At 38.6% G+C, this 16,083-nt stretch overlaps 1 protein-coding gene across 3 annotated transcripts; it reads right to left on the reverse strand.

The window, feature by feature from the left end:
- On the reverse strand, window positions 233-13,925 carry LOC109843577 (phytepsin-like). 3 transcript variants are annotated; one of them, XM_020412518.1, is made up of 14 exons: window positions 13,693-13,717; window positions 12,528-12,902; window positions 12,386-12,446; window positions 11,427-11,521; window positions 11,226-11,338; window positions 6,594-6,762; window positions 6,436-6,475; window positions 6,281-6,345; window positions 1,625-1,738; window positions 1,479-1,543; window positions 1,219-1,366; window positions 1,016-1,135; window positions 831-919; window positions 233-738 (listed from the first exon to the last, which is right to left on the reverse strand). In XM_020412518.1, the coding sequence occupies exons 2-14, from the start codon at window positions 12,894-12,896 to the stop codon at window positions 654-656; spliced, it is 1,533 nt and encodes a 510-aa protein (XP_020268107.1). In that variant the 5' UTR covers window positions 12,897-12,902; window positions 13,693-13,717; the 3' UTR covers window positions 233-653. The 3 variants fall into 3 exon arrangements, with proteins under 3 accessions (XP_020268107.1, XP_020268106.1, XP_020268108.1); XM_020412517.1 differs by lacking the exon at window positions 13,693-13,717 and adding an exon at window positions 13,782-13,925 and having other exon boundaries at window positions 247-738; XM_020412519.1 differs by lacking the exons at window positions 233-738; window positions 13,693-13,717 and adding an exon at window positions 13,782-13,925 and having other exon boundaries at window positions 827-919.

The following is a 16,083-nucleotide window of genomic DNA, read 5'->3' on the forward strand; positions in this document are numbered from 1 at the left end:
TGGACTCAGCGCATTTTTGTCGTTGGCTGATAATCAAGTACGGATCCACAATCTAGCTTTACATACAGAGAAGCGAAAAATATAATGGAGAGCTTATTCTCCTTTTGACATTGCTTCCGGTCTCAGAAACATTATAGTCTCCGGAGATATGGTGGATCTTATTCCTTGTTCTCGCTCTCTTAATATCATTCCTCAAAAAAGTGAAGGAACAAAGAACACAGGTACAGGATAATCAATAACAAATAATCCCAAGTAAACCTCGTAGTAACTCCATCTACATTATTTTTTTCAGAGAGAAATTATTGAAGAAAATATCTCAAAATATAAGCGATTGATCACCCCAACTACTGTTGAAAACAGATGGATCATGCGCGTGGATACTCTTAAGAACCTACAACTGATGCAGGGAGAAATAAAACAGAAACCGCACGAGGAAACCTTACAAGTTCACAAAAGACTGCATAGCAATGTTCAGCAAAAGCAAGAAATTTTGTTACAGTTTCAGCTTCTTAAACAAGGGACGCCCTCATTCAGAGTATGTACAATACCAGCCACCTTACCCACTTCATTACGCGAGACATAGTTACCTGCAGAACGGTAAAATCCCTTTGCAAAGTATTTGAGGATATTACCGTAGTAACTCTCGTATCCTTTTATGCTGCTTCAGCAAATCCAATCCTCATGTTGCCGTAATCAAACACAGTGTGGTAAACTCCCATGAAAACATCACCCAGAATCCTACAGCCACACATTTTTATTCAAATTATGGTTAAAATAATAATAATGACGAAGCTCAGGGTGAGTCATAACATGGCAACGGGGCGATTTACCAGAGAGGACCGCGAGGAGGTGGCATGTCCATAGCTGTGAATCCACTGATGCACTGAGTTGCAGGCCCTTCACCAACCTTCAAAACATACTGCAAGCCGGGGGAAAAAGAAGAAGACCAACAATAAAAATCCCACCAAATTCAATACAGTTAGATTACTTAAAAATATGATGCACTGTCTAGTACCTGCTCTGGCGTGAGGTCAAATGTCTTGCCACCAATAGTGAAAGTAATACTAGGCATTGAGGATAAGACACTACAGTCAACAGCTGATTCTCCCATGGGGCTCGGTAATCGTTCACATAGCTGCAATGAAACAAAGTCTTAAAACACGATTAAAGAAGCAATAATGTTTTGATATACAGTGAAATAGAAAGAAAAAAAATCACATCATTTATGTAGTTTAATATCGCTTCTTGAGTCTGGTTCTGCTTGAGCTGATTTTGCATCCAAACAACTGCCATCTCACAAGCATTGCACATAACATCACTTCCAACAGATGATTTTCCGTTGCTCACAACGCTTTCAATGCCAATACTAGAGACAGAGAGAAGAGGCTCAATCAGAAACCATATGGCAAGGAATTGCTTAAAAACATGAAAGCTTAAAAATTAATTAAATTGCTATAAAAGTTTGGATTGAGCCTAACCTAACTCCCCGAGTTCCATCAAAGGCACAAAGACCAATCTGAGAGCATATTTTCTTTGGTTGCGTCTGCAACGAAAAAGCATAATGGTTATAATTAGTTTTGAGCATGTCATCAAATATGCAAACAAGGGGGAAAATTTTGCAAACCTCGGACAAAAGCAAATCCAAAATCTGTTGCCCGTACTGTGAAACCACGGTTTTACACTCTTGGCTGACAACACCTGCAGCTCCAATCTTTTGATTAATTTCCGTGATGATGGTCTGCAAGAAAGATTTAGATTAAAATCAGAAGTCAACCTACACAGAATGTCTGAAAAGTGTCATTGAAATTATAACCAGTGAAATAGTGAATTTAATATCCAACTCAGTAAATCAAAATTGACAACTCATCACAAACCTATTTCAAATTTCATCTTACCCAAGAATCCTTAAAAGCTAACAGACGAACTGAAACATTTGAACATGGAAAAGATATCTAGGAGATTCATCAGGTCCATTCGACAAATCAGGATCATTCTTAATGTTACCAGTAACTAAAGATAGGCAAATGCTTGCACTCCTCCACCCTCTTCAGCTGCCAAAGATTGTTGCAACATTTACAACTGTGCCTCTTATCTGCCAACTGGTTCTACCACAATAACATTCAGCACCAGTCATATAACAAGAACAAACACCTTTATCCAAGTTTTTGGGGTTGGTTACCAATCCTATTCTTCCATAATCCATTCAGTTATTCTTCCATTTGGTTCTGTTAAGGGCTATTTTCTGCATCAAATTAACCAGCATATATCTTCTCGGTTGCTTCCAAACATCTTCTTAAGTCTATCTCTATTCCTCGCTCCATTAGCTATAATCTTATCTTCCCTTAACTGGAGCACTCAGTGACCTTAGATTGCACATAAAAATAATCTCAACTGATACTCTAGCATTTTAAACTCAATCAAATCAACATCTAACTTCCTGTAAGTGCCCTCATTTCTTAACATTTTCTTTTAGCATATCCACACGTCCATTGCAACATTCAAATTTCTACAACAATTATTTTTTGCAATATATTGTTTCGTAGTTGCCAAACATTCTGAACAACAAAGCATAGCTGTCCTGTAAAAATTGTTCTTCAATTTCATAGGTATCCTATGATTACAGAGGATACCAGAAGCATCCATCCACTTTTAACAATCCTTACTTGATCATATCATTCTTAATCTCACCACCTTGGTGAACGAATGATTCTAAATAGCAAAAGTAATTACATCAGCTTTACAAATCAGAGAAGGATGGATTACTAAATCAATATCCTAGTTGCATGCATGCACGCACGCATAACGAAACCCCCAATCCCCCTCCCCCCCAGCAGGAAAAAAGCAGCAGCGAAAAAAACACTGTTTCTGCCCATGTGTATTTATAATTATCTACTCAGGCTTGGGCCACTGATAGTCATCTACTTGGACCGGTAAAACCGGCAAAAGGTGTGGGCTCTTCCTTCAGGCCAAGGAACCTAGAAGCAATGTTTTAAAGGTGATGTGCCTTAGCGCCTCTGGCGCTTACGCAAGGCAATCTTCTAACTTAGCGTATTGCGCATTGCCAGGCGATGAAGGTTACCAAGGCCACCACTTTTTGACACCACAAGAGCTCGCCTTAGCGCCTCATGACCTTGCCTTGGCGCCTTAGGCGTGGCGCTAATCTAAGGCATATGATGCAAGATGCATGGTGTTTGTCTCTGGTTCATAATTTTGAGGGTGTAAAAGATGTCCGATAAAGTAAAGTTTATTTTTATTATTTAATTTTTGTATTTCTTTTTTTGTTGGTCAAGTTTTTTTACCTTTTTGTTGTGATGTACTTTGTTACCTGTATCATTTTGAGGACATGCCAAAATTTGAACCTTAAAGTTCAAAGTTTGCCGCTTAATAATCTGTGTTATCAGCACTAGTTAATATTACTATTTAGTAATTGTTAAATTACTTATCATTTCATTTAGATGGCTTAAAAATTATTAGATTTGCAACTTTCAAAACTTGGTACTGATTAATTTGTCTTGCTGCTATTTATTGATATTTGCATATTATTTATATATATGTATAATTTTTTTTGAATATTTATCGCCTTGGTTCACTCACGCGATCACCCCTTTTTTGACGCCCTTTGCCTAAGGCAAGATAGGACCTCATTGCATTAACCTCGCCTTTTGCTTCTAAGACACTGCCTAGAAGTTAACATTGAAGGATCAAATTTGTAGAAGACATGCTAAGACATTACAAAATCCTGCAAAATCCAGACGCTACTTCTTAGAGTACAACTGTTGGGGCATCATAATCAAGATAATCAAATCATTCAAGAAACCGACCATCAAACTACTTACCTAAGTTCCCTGAGAAAGAGAGCACAAGCTCTCCTGTTACGTCTGATATATCATGCTTGAAGCAAAATAAAACTTGATGAAGGTATTATAATTCTGAAAGACTCTGGATGCATCCGTAAACTTACCACTTCACCAAGATTCAGAGAAATAAAGCATCAAAAATGCAGTTCAATAGCAACTTGTGTAAAACTACTTAGTGAACATAAATCATTGCTGAATGCTGAAGCCTCATGCACTACAAAAACTAGTCGCAATTAAACTAAAATGAAGTTCTCTCTCCGGAAAAGGAAAAACTATAAGCATAATGTTCTGTAACCTATATTGCACAGGGCATCTTTATATACATACATTATACATATATATGATGCGGATACGAGACACGGATACGACACGGATACAGGATGCGGCAAAATCCAAAAAAATAGGATACGATGATACGACAAGGAATTTTTTAAAAATTATTATTATATATAAAAAAATTTATAATAACACCACTTAACACGAGGGACTAATTGGTAAGAAAACTGAAGACTTAACGGACTAATAAACAAATAGTGAAAGTGTGAGGGCTTATTTGGCAATTAAAGATGAGTTAAGAGACCACTATGCAATTAACCCATCAGTAATCTATCCAACGGTTGAAATTAATCCAAATATTATCTAACGGTTGCGAGAGGTCATCTGCCTTGTATATAAACTGCTTCTAGGGGTTTAAGCGTTCCCTCATCAGCCGCAACTCTCAAGCTCCCAAAATCCTTAGCGTCTCGAGAGAAAGAGAATCAGAGAGACAAAGAGAAAGAGAGACGAAGAGATCGAGAGAGAGACAAGATCGATGGACGAGGACGACGAGATCTGAGAGAAGACGAGCGACAGATCTGAGAGAAGACGAGCGACGAGATCTGAGAGAAGACGAGCGACAGATCTGAGAGAAGACGAGTGACGAGATCTGAGAGAAGACGAGCGACGAGATCTGAGAGAAGACGAGGACGAGCGGCGGTGGGACTCGGGCAAGTGAAAATATTAGGGTTTTGTTTTGCGTTTGGGTTTCGGTTACGAGTTTTGTCTTTTAGAGCACGAGATCTGATCTCGGCGAGGACGAGCGACGGGTGGAGCCTATCCAAGGAGCACGAGAGCAGCGACGGGACAAGCGACGAGTGGAGCACGAGATCTGATCTCGGCGAGGGCGAGGACAACGAGGATGAGCACGAGATCTGAGAGAAGAGATCAATGGATGAAGAGGGCGAGCGGCAGGACTGAGGTAAGTGAACATTAGGGTTTTTAGCCTTTTGAGTTTGGGTTTCGGGTTACAGGTTGTCTGCATTCAGCGTTTTTTCTTTGTTCGGCGAATCCAAATCGTATCCCGCCCCTTGTTTGACCGTGTCCCCCTCAATTAACCCGTTGACCCGTGTCCGACACCTGTCTTTCACGTGTCGTGCACGAATCCGTGTCTGATTCATGTCAGACACAGATTCGTGGCCATCGGGGGAGTATCCGTGCTTCATAGCCTACACACACATGTATAGTATATGAATGCTTTCCATAAAATATCATAATAAAATATATGAAGTTACTGCAGAAAAAAATGAAAATCAATGAACACATTTGGTACAAAGGTCTACGAGATGGGGAACCATGAAGGATTAAACTAGACATGTGACATGTTTGGTGGTCGTGCCATTTTAAAAAACTCAACTGACGTATGGACCAATTCCCTATGGGGAAAACATCTAAGAGAATTTTTCTAAGGAAAGCAGGATAAAATAACAAATATATGAGGACTGTAAACAGTTGGTGAACTCAAGGTATGAAACAGTTTACAGGGAGACCTCTTTGATATTACATAGAAGCACCCACCAGTAACTTGCCCTCACCTTAACTTACAAGTTTAGATGAGATATTTCAGATAATAAGCAACCAAATCAACAATTAGAAGCATGTTATATTTTCAGATACTAAGTAGTTTGACCTGCTTCAATGTTTATCGAGATAGAAAGTAAGATCATAAACATGATATTTTGTAAAGTTATCCATAAATTCACATGCAAATGGTGCTTAGGAGAAGGTAACCGTGTTAAAGGTAAGCATAACGTTTTGGACTTTACTTGTACAGCTAATTATATGCTCATGTGCAAGTCGTGCTCAGGAAAAGGTAACAACTTAAAAAGCTAAGCAACAATTCAGAATCAACTGTGAATAGAAGAGCATGAAAGGAAGACGTAAAATTCAACTCTCAAGGTGACGCAAATGATCGTAGAGTAGCTAGATACCAAGAAGCAAAAAAGCTGAGTATCATCATCTGTATCTATCCTTCCAAGAAGGATGAGGGGAATAGGTATAGAAAGTACTCAAATACCCTTTTGAGTACACTTTAGCATTGTCTTATGGAAGAAGAACAATAGGTGAAAAGCCGATTTATTATGCAAATGTAGAGTACAAATACATACTGTTGGACCAGCAATCAAAGAAGTTCCAGAATCTGCAATTGCCGCACAACCTCCAGAACAGAATCCTGGAAATAATAAATGTTAAGGCAGGTCCAAATTCAGAAAATAAATATCCACAACAAGTCAATATAATATGGAGGGGATTCAACGGTTACCAGTCGATTGGCCCCTAACAAGAACATCTCCCATGTCAAACTGCATTGATGAAGCCCATAACAAAGTTACAAGTCAAGAAAACAATCTTGACATAGACAAGCTCTACATTAAAAGAATTGTCCACAGTGGTCAAAACAACAAAGAATTAGGGACCTACCTGCCAATAACCCTTCTGAGTAACAGGGACATAAGTGTGTTCACCTTTGTGATGAGCTGGGTCAACTCCTCCAAAAACAATTTCACCTCCCTCACCATCCACTGCTTTCCGGTTCAACCAGAAGGAGAAAACAGGATCTTTAACAAGACCTTGTTCAACAATATTATACCTGCAAGAAGGCTGAGTATGTAAATCCTCTATCAGTGTCATGATTCTCATGACCTATGAGTATACTGACTCTATGCATCCAGCAACCTCTAGTGGAGTGTAATTTTTATTTTATAAAATATATTAGAAGGAAGTATATCTTTGTAACTGTTGAAATAAAAGAAAGAGAGAAAATCTATATTTTTATTGACCATGAAAAAGTCGGCAATACCACCGTACTCACACTTTGTAGAATCTCCATGAATGGAAACATATAACACAGCGAAGTCCTAGATAGAAGGATACTACATTTAACTACTACATTGAAAGTAGACACCTTTATTAAAGGCAACAAATAATATGAGATCTTCCACTACGCTCTCCTCAAGCTGAAGGGTAGAGATTAGTGAAATCCAGCTTCTCTCGAAAAGAATCGAATAATTTTCTCCTCGTGGTATCTCACTCTTATCAATGTAAAAGTGAGACTGACACGAACTCAATCCCATTAACAGTCAACAGCTAAATAGTAGAGGTGAAAATAATGCCAAGAAAAAGAACTTCGCGAGTGACTTATGAAAATAAAAGATATTCGCGAACGACAGAAGATAAAAGAGGCTTCACAACCAACGACAATAAATAAAAAATTTTCCAGTGAGATGAAAAGACCATGTTATGCAATGGTACCAAGGTCGATGTTGTCCAAGAGTATGCTGAGATTTAGACTACTAGTCACACAGAGTTGCCAAAGACAAGGTGTTGGAGCCCAGCGACATGGCGACAAGTGAGAAAGGACGATCAAGAAGGATGGGTCATCAATATTCACAAGTAAATTATCACCACAAGAAAAAATCGAGAAATTACTAGCTTGCTCGAGAACAGAAGTCAAGCCATAGTAAAGACACTTTTTGGGCGATTGTTGAAGAACCACGCAACCAATAAAAATTGCAGCATCAGAAAAAGCAAGAATAAAGGAGGCCAAGGCGAAGCAGTTGTTCGATCTAGGTTCCAAAGAACCTAGGCAAGACAAACAAAGAAATCAAATTGCTACAAAATCCAACTTAATTTGCCAAACCAAGTGTCTAAGAGATGTGGTGTGTTGAAAGGCAATTGCAAGTGGTTCTTTGTAGGTGATCTAGGGCTGGACCTATGATTTTGAATTATCCATCGCTACATTGTTCCCAAGGACTAGCAAAATCGAAATAGCAAAATTCTTGGGTCATCCCAATGGGTTCAGAAACTACATGTTTCTCTGGATCATCATAGCATACTTCCACATATCCACTCAGAGGAAAGTCTTTTCATAATGGATGACCCTCGAAACCATGATCTGTTGCTATACGGCGTAAATCCGGATGATTTATGGAAGAAACACCAGACATGTCGAATTGCGACTGCATATCCGCGATGTCGAAATGAATCGAATTTGAATTGAATATCCCACTTGCTATGAATAAGATGAAAACTGAATCTCTGGTGACATTGAAGCCGCCGAGTAGGGATGGAATGAACCAAATTCGAATCTAATACCCCACTATTCGTATTTATTTTCTGTTCATAGTTGACTATTCAAATTCGTATATAAATTCAAAACGAATAGGAAACTTGCACTCGAATTCGATTCAAATAGTATTCGAATATTAGAAAACTATTGTCAAATTGCTAGTGTTTACTTACTCTTTAAGAATTCAGTTCATATTCTGTAGATAATGATAAATATTTATTATCCTATCCTGGTCTTGCACAATGTTTAAGAAGCCTCTGCTTAGCCCGCTTGAGCGTACGCCTAGGCCTAGGCGGAACCTAGACCGCTCGCCTAGCACCTAGGCGATACCTAGACTACCCACCTAAGTTTTGGAAGCGCCTAGGGGTGCATGGTCTAAATACGTAGACTACGCCTTTTGGGACTTGATCGTGATTTTCTCCGTTGCAGCCTCAACATCCTCCAAACTCATCCATCCGCCAACTATGAACACCTCCTCTACCTCCTTCGACCTTTAGCAAAACATCCTCCACCACCACCACCTAAATGAAGAAAGAAATCTACCTAGGTGCTAGTCCAGCGCCCAAGTTTTCTATAACCATGGCATTTACTATCAATTGTTGTAATTAAAGAATAAAAAAGGGAAAACCGCCACTGAATATGCAACCTACTAAAAAACATAATATTCAAATATCAAAAACTATTTATATCAAGCTATGCATAATAAATTTTTAGGATGTCTACAGAACATGATAAATAAAATTTATAGGATTAAAGTATAAGGAAATATAAACAAATAGTTTATTAAACAAACGAATCAAATATACCTACAGTTAAATTCTATTCCTTTATGAAGTGAATACTAAAAAATATATGTTTAATATTAAATGAGCTATCGAATCGAATATAACCGAATACTTAAAAGATTAAATACCAAATTATTTGTTAAATATTTGGTGTGTTTCCGCCCCTAAATATGAGGTTTGACAAAACTCTATGACCAACTATCAACCTGGACAATACACCATTAGATTGGAGCGGTAGCGTAGTTTGGAGTTGGAATGAACACAAATATATTGGGATGTGTAGAACGCCTAGAGAATGTAATAAACAAAATTTATTGGATTAAAGCGTAAAATATAAATGGATAGTTTATTAAACAAACAAATCGAATATACCTATGGTCAAGTTCTATTCATTTATGACCGAATAATACTAAAAATATTCGATTATTGTTAAATGAGCTGTCGAATCAAATATAACCGAATATTTAAGAGAATAAACACCGAGCTATTTATTAAATGTTTGGTGCATTTCCACCACTAAATACAAGGTTTAACAAAACGCTATGACTAACCAACTAGCAACCTAGACAAAACCCCATTAGATTGGAGCAGTGGCGTAGCCTAGAGTTAGAGCTTGGGAGGCCAACCCCGGTTCTCCTATAAAAAAGTACTAAAAATTATTGCAATAATAGTCACATTAGATAATTGAAGATATATTTAGAGACAGAAACAGGGTCTCTAATTCTAAATTCCAACCAAATACTATTTATCAAATGATTGTTTACAAAAGGAAAAAGGTAACAATAACAAATTAGATGCAATCAGATTTGTATAGTATATTTGTGTAATTGACAATACAATCTTAGGCAAACTGAAAATAAAGCAAAAATATTTTAAAAATTCAACCATGACATATTTAGACATCCTCTTAAAGATCATATCTAAAAAGAACTAGGTTTTCAAGAATAACTTAGAAATTACTGTTTTTCGTTCTATCAACTATAGAATGTACAATTAGCTACTGCTAGCATCAAGAGAAACACTTTATGTTCAGCGGATCTGTGACTCTTTCATCTGGCGCTGCAGCCTTCTAGATAGATTTTTAATTTATACCTATCACTTGTTTCTCATACACTTCTCTCGTTATATTAATTCCCTTCACTATCAATAAGTCTTAAGCCCCAAACTTCCATTAAAAAAAGTTGTAACCTCAAACATAAGTATAAATATTATATGAGATCATGAAGGAGATTTGAAGAATTGTATGTTAAGTTTTCTTTTGTAGCCAAGGAGGAGCTACTAAACTATAAAAGAGTGTATATATACTGCAATTGAGCCAAGCGAGGGGGCCTGTGACCCCCTTGCCCCTCAGTAGATTGGAAAAAATTCCCCAGCCAATCAACCTATCAGCAAGATGCTTTCCATAAAGCCTTTTGTGCTAGTGGAAAGTTACAATGCTTACACTACGAGTAAAGTGCATATATGCTTCTTCAGAAGCTTGCTAAGAGAATTACATTTTCTCCAAGACGTGATATGAAGCAACTATGAAACTGCATGTAGTAGATCAAATGGACCGGATGTGCAGATTTTTTATTCTCAATTGCATTAACTCAGGAAAACTCATATATCCAAAGAGTAATCAAATGGACCCTCATCAAATGAGACCTCACCAAAAGACATTGCATTGAGCACTAAAAGATCTCTCGATTACAAACCATGTACTTATAAGTGAAAATTTCAGTAGTAGATCATGCCTGTCTTTTTAGAAGAAAATATACAGACCACAGACACTACTCACGCTTATACAGAAATATTATAGATTTTGTTATTTCATAAAGAGATGCTCTAAGTTGAGGTGTCCCATCTCTCCATAGGGTATCCCAAAAGTTTTTAGGTCCGCGAATATGGTTATGGGTGCAATTTTCTAATTGCTATATGGAATTAATAATTAATTCTGAAAGTTTGCAATTGACTTTAGCTGTTAATTAATTTGAAACCAAATGAACTTTAGACCATGTTGGCTTCCCTAGGAACCAATGCTGTTGACCTTAATGTCGGATCAAGATGCCATCATGCCAATACTTTGGTGACCAATGCTGTTGACCAAATGAACTTTTGGCAACCAACACCAGACTTTGGAAGCTAAGATTCAATTACTTATTAACGCACATAAAGCTAGAGCATCATTCTGTATACACTGGTAAAATGAGAAAAGCTTACCACACAGGGACTGCATTACCAACTGAGATTTCTTTAAATCCTAACCCAAGTATGCCATCAAACTTTGCTGCCAAGAAAGTGACACCTGGCTCTCTCGTGGCTTCAATAAATTCCTAAATATCTCGCCATGAGTGTCATTCAACCACAAAACTCATGCCTGACTAGAACAAATAAGCTGTAAGCGGTCATAGTAATACAAACCTGGCCTTTGACAACAAGGTCACCTAGTTCAACATTGTCTTCACTGAAGAAACCAACTATTGATCCAGTCCCATAGTGAATTGCTGCAGATTTTCCTGTAGAGATGACAGAAATCTAAATCATATTGTGTCAGATTCAGAAATTACTGATCAAGTTTAGGAGGAAGTACCCCCATTTGGCAGGTGAGTATTAAAATGAGTACAATATATACAAAAAAAAATCAACGAAAAAGAAACATCTAATGAGCAGTATTTATGCCAACAAGTCCAATTAAAAGCACACAAGCCTGACAAAAGAAAGGAATTGCTACAGTAATACCTATGAATTAAAAATTGTTATATCAAACTATTTATCATGAAGCAAAAGAGACGTACATCCTAATTTCAAATTAATGCTCAAGTTATATGATCACAGAGATCCACAAGTTAAAACTCTATTCTTGAAAGTACAAAGATACGGTATCATTTAGCGCTAGATTTAAGCACCCAGATTGATTGAAACTTCAGCAATAACTCGGATAACACCAACAGAAATCAGCTTCTACAGTTGACTAAAGCATAGCAGAAGGCTACTAAAAGATACTCTGAAGTCTGAACAAGTTTGACGGCCTCCCCTGATCATCAAAAATCCGACAAGAGCACCACGTAAACATTGAAAAGAACATGAACAGATATCATATACATATTGTAAGGTGCAGAGATAGCTTAACAAATATAACAAGTACATATAAGCTAAGTGCCTCATAAATTTAATAAAGGACATTTCTATAAATAGCTTTCAAATGTTACAGTTATTCATATGGCTCACAAAGGGTATTACACTGTAAAATAAAGCAGGAAAACTCATTTATAATCAAGTAAAACAAGCGATTTTATAACTAAGAAGACATGCAATTAATGAAACACGCAATCAAAAAACCCTCAAGAAATCAAAAGGTCAAAGGAAAAGCATAGACCAACCATTCTTCTGGTATGTGCTTGACCGACTTGACCTGTACTTAGAATGAAACAGACAAGCAATCTGCAAAACAAATTAAAAAACAGTAAATCCAAAGATGCTCGCAGAATAAATATAACTACTGCCCAATTTCTCCAAACTCACCGAGAAGTAGCACTTGGCAGATGGAACCCACAAGTTAGAGCTGCCAGTATCAAATATCACCGTGAACTTCTGTGGGGGAGTCCCGATACCGATCTCCCCAAAGTACTGAGCGTTCATGTAGTTCTTGAGGGAGATGATATCGGAGGGGTCTGATCCATCACTGAGACCTCCTCGTCGGCCGTTTCTCCAGCTCTTTAAGAGCTCTCCTTCCTTAGAAGAGAGATGGCCTGCAAGCCTACTGTTCTCATCCAAAGGTTTCTTCTTCAGGCCAATTCTTATTAGTCCTTCAGCCGAAGCAGGAAGAACCAGAGGAAGGACAAGTACTGAGAGGGCAAGAAACGGAATAAAAGCCCTAAGTGCAGTTCCCATGTTGACCTGCCAATCCAAATCAAATTAATTTGAGGAAAATAAAAAATAGATTAATTACAAACCAATGAGTATGATAATTTTAAAGGAAATTACAGCAAAAAAATCTAATAATTTGAAAACAGACTTGGAGCAAACTTAGTAAGTAGATTAACTGACAGTTTTAGAAACAATAACCATAGTTATCAAATACATCGGATTTATAAGAGATCAGCTTCAACTTAGATTGATGCCAAAACAACCGGAAACCAACTATGAATTTAACATAAAACCTAAAAAATCTCAAAAGATTTGAATTTGATCACATGACCAGTATCTTTACAAAAAATCCGATCAAAAAAAAACCCCCCTAAACCGCGATGAATCGAATCGAACATGTAATCAGAGGAAAACAAAGGAAAACCTTCAAAAAAGAACCTCAAAATCCGTAAATCCATAGACTGAGGGGAAAACTCAAATAAACCCTCAAAAGCCCAGAATTAGCGGGAAATTCGACATCAGCTGCAAGAATATAAGAATTACACCTCAAAAAAAAAAATCCAAAAACTAACCTAAAAAATCAAAGGAAAAACCTAAAACCCCTAAAACTTTAGCAAAACCTTTGTAGTTATGGGAAAGTCCAAATAAAAACCACATAAGCCCTAAACTAAAAACAGCAACTGCATCGATATTAGAATCACGCGCCTAAATTAGCTTAAAAGATCAACCAAGAAGAATGAGAAACACAGATGAAACTTGAACATAATCTCCTCTCAAATTAATTAAAAATTGATCCACAACAGGAAAGCTTGAATAAAACCTTAAATTAGAAGGAAAAAAAACCTAAATTTGACTATGAATTCGACGGTAAGAGGAGAGGAGAGGAGAGGAGAGTGAAATTAAGCTTACCACCGATGAAGAATTTAAAGAGGGGTCGTCTACCGACGAGCTTTTCCCCGGTCGGTTTGTATATATAGCGGGGGGACAGCGGGAGATGGACTCGATAGGAACTTGTGGGAGCGAATCCGATGATATTTACCCTTTGGATGATCTCATCCGTTGGATCATCGGGCTTCACTACCCAACGTGATAGTGACGTGTTTCCTGTTTACCAAGAGTGTTTGTCTTTATTTTTAGAGGTTTTTGGATTTTTTTTTGGAAAAAATGTGTCCAGCCCCAAAAACAGAAACTTCATGTGCTGCAGCCCCTCTTAGTTTTCCCCATGTGATTCAGCCCCTTGAAGTATGACACTTTGTACTGCAGCCCCTTTTTAGCAATTATTATATGTCAGCTAAGCTAAAATCCCTAAAATAACTTTATCACATCTTTTCAATCCCTCAAACTCAGCTCTCTCATCTCCCTATGTTAGTTCTAACTAGTTGGGGGCAAGTTAGAACTAACAATATTCGAAGCGATATAACGAGAGGTAGAAAATGAGCCCAAGTGAAAGGAAGAGACCGTGTGATAGACAATATAAAGGGCTACACACCGGCGAAGACGGTGGTGAAAACGGAGACCGGAGGTGGCCGAAAAACACGCGCGAAGTCGGCACGGCGCTGCTATTTTCTGCTCGTTGCTGCCGTCGAGCGATGTTTCGAACGTTACCGAGAGAGATAGAGACCGAGTTAGAACGTGATACAAATTGGAGGTGATAGGCAACATGTAGGGCTAGTCACCAAAGAAGAAATCGGCGGAAACGGAGATTGGAGATGATCGGAAAGTGCGTGCAAAGTCGGCACAAAACTGCAGCGCCGTGCCGACTTCGCGCGCATTTTTTGACCACCTCCGGTCTCCGTTTTCACCACCGTCTTCGCCGGTGTGTAGCCCTTTATATTGTCTATCACACGGTATCTTCCTTTTACTTGGGCTCATTTTCTATCTCTCGTTATATCGCTTCGAATATTGTTAGTTCTAACTTGCCCAACTAGCTAGAACTAACATGTGACGGGCTAGAACTAACATGAGACGTGTTAGAACTAACATGAGAAAAGTTAGAACTAACATGGGTCAAGTTATAACTAACATGGGGCAAGTTAGAACTAACATGAGGCGGACTAGAACTAACATGGGGCGAATTAGAACTAACATGAGGCAAATTAGAACTAACATTGGGCAAATTAGAACTAACTTGAGAGCCAAAGAGCCTAGAACTAAGATGATTAGAGCTAGAACTAGTTAGAACTAACATGGGGCGTGCTAGAACTAACATGGGGCAAATTAGAACTAACTTGAGAGCCCAAGAGCCTAGAACTAACTTGAGAAAAAGCTCCTCCCATCTCCAGCGAAGCCCACCGAGACACCCCGACAACCTCCTCCCATCTCCGGCAAGCCCGGACAGCGGCGAAAAGCTACGAACATCGAAGAACAAACCCGAACGGCGAGAAATTACACTGTAGAAAACTGCAGTTTTGTGCCGACTTCGCACGTACTTTCCGATCACCTCAAATCTCTGTTTCCGCCGATATCTTCTTTGTTGACTAGCCCTACATGTTGCCTATCACCTCCAATTTGTATCACGCTCTAACTCAGTCTCTATCTCTCTCGGTAACGTCCGAAACATCGCTCGACGGTAGCAGCGAGCAGAAAATAGCAGCACCGTGCCGACTTCGCGCGCGTTTTTCGGCCACCTCTGGTCTCCGTTTTCACCACCGTCTTCGCCGGTGTGTAGCCCTTTATATTGTCTATCACACGGTATCTTCCTTTCACTTGGGCTCATTTTCTACCTCTCGTTATATCGCTTCGAATATTGTTAGTTCTAACTTGCCCAACGGGCTAGAACAAACATGAGACGGGCTAGAACTAACATGGGGGGGCTAGAACTAACATGTGATGTGTTAGAACTAACATGGGGAAAGTTAGAACTAACATGGGGAAAGTTAGAACTAACATGGGGTGGGCTAGAACTAACATGTGGCGAATTAGAACTAACATGAGGCAAATTAGAACTAACATGGGGCAAATTAGAACTAACTTAAGAGCCCAAGAACCTAGAACTAAGATGAATTAGAACTAGAACTAGTTAGAACTAGCATGGGGCGTGTTAGAACTAACATGGGGCGTGTTAGAACTAACATGGGGGCAAATTAGAACTAACTTGAGAGTCCAAGAGCCTAGAACTAACTTGAGAAAAAGCTCCTCCCACCTCCGGCGGAGCCCACCAAGACACCCCGACGACCCCGACAACCTCCTCCCACATCCGGCGAGCCCGGAC

Source organism: Asparagus officinalis, chromosome 5, assembly GCF_001876935.1.
Source record: "Asparagus officinalis chromosome 5, Aspof.V1, whole genome shotgun sequence".
Lineage (NCBI taxonomy): Eukaryota > Viridiplantae > Streptophyta > Magnoliopsida > Asparagales > Asparagaceae > Asparagus > Asparagus officinalis.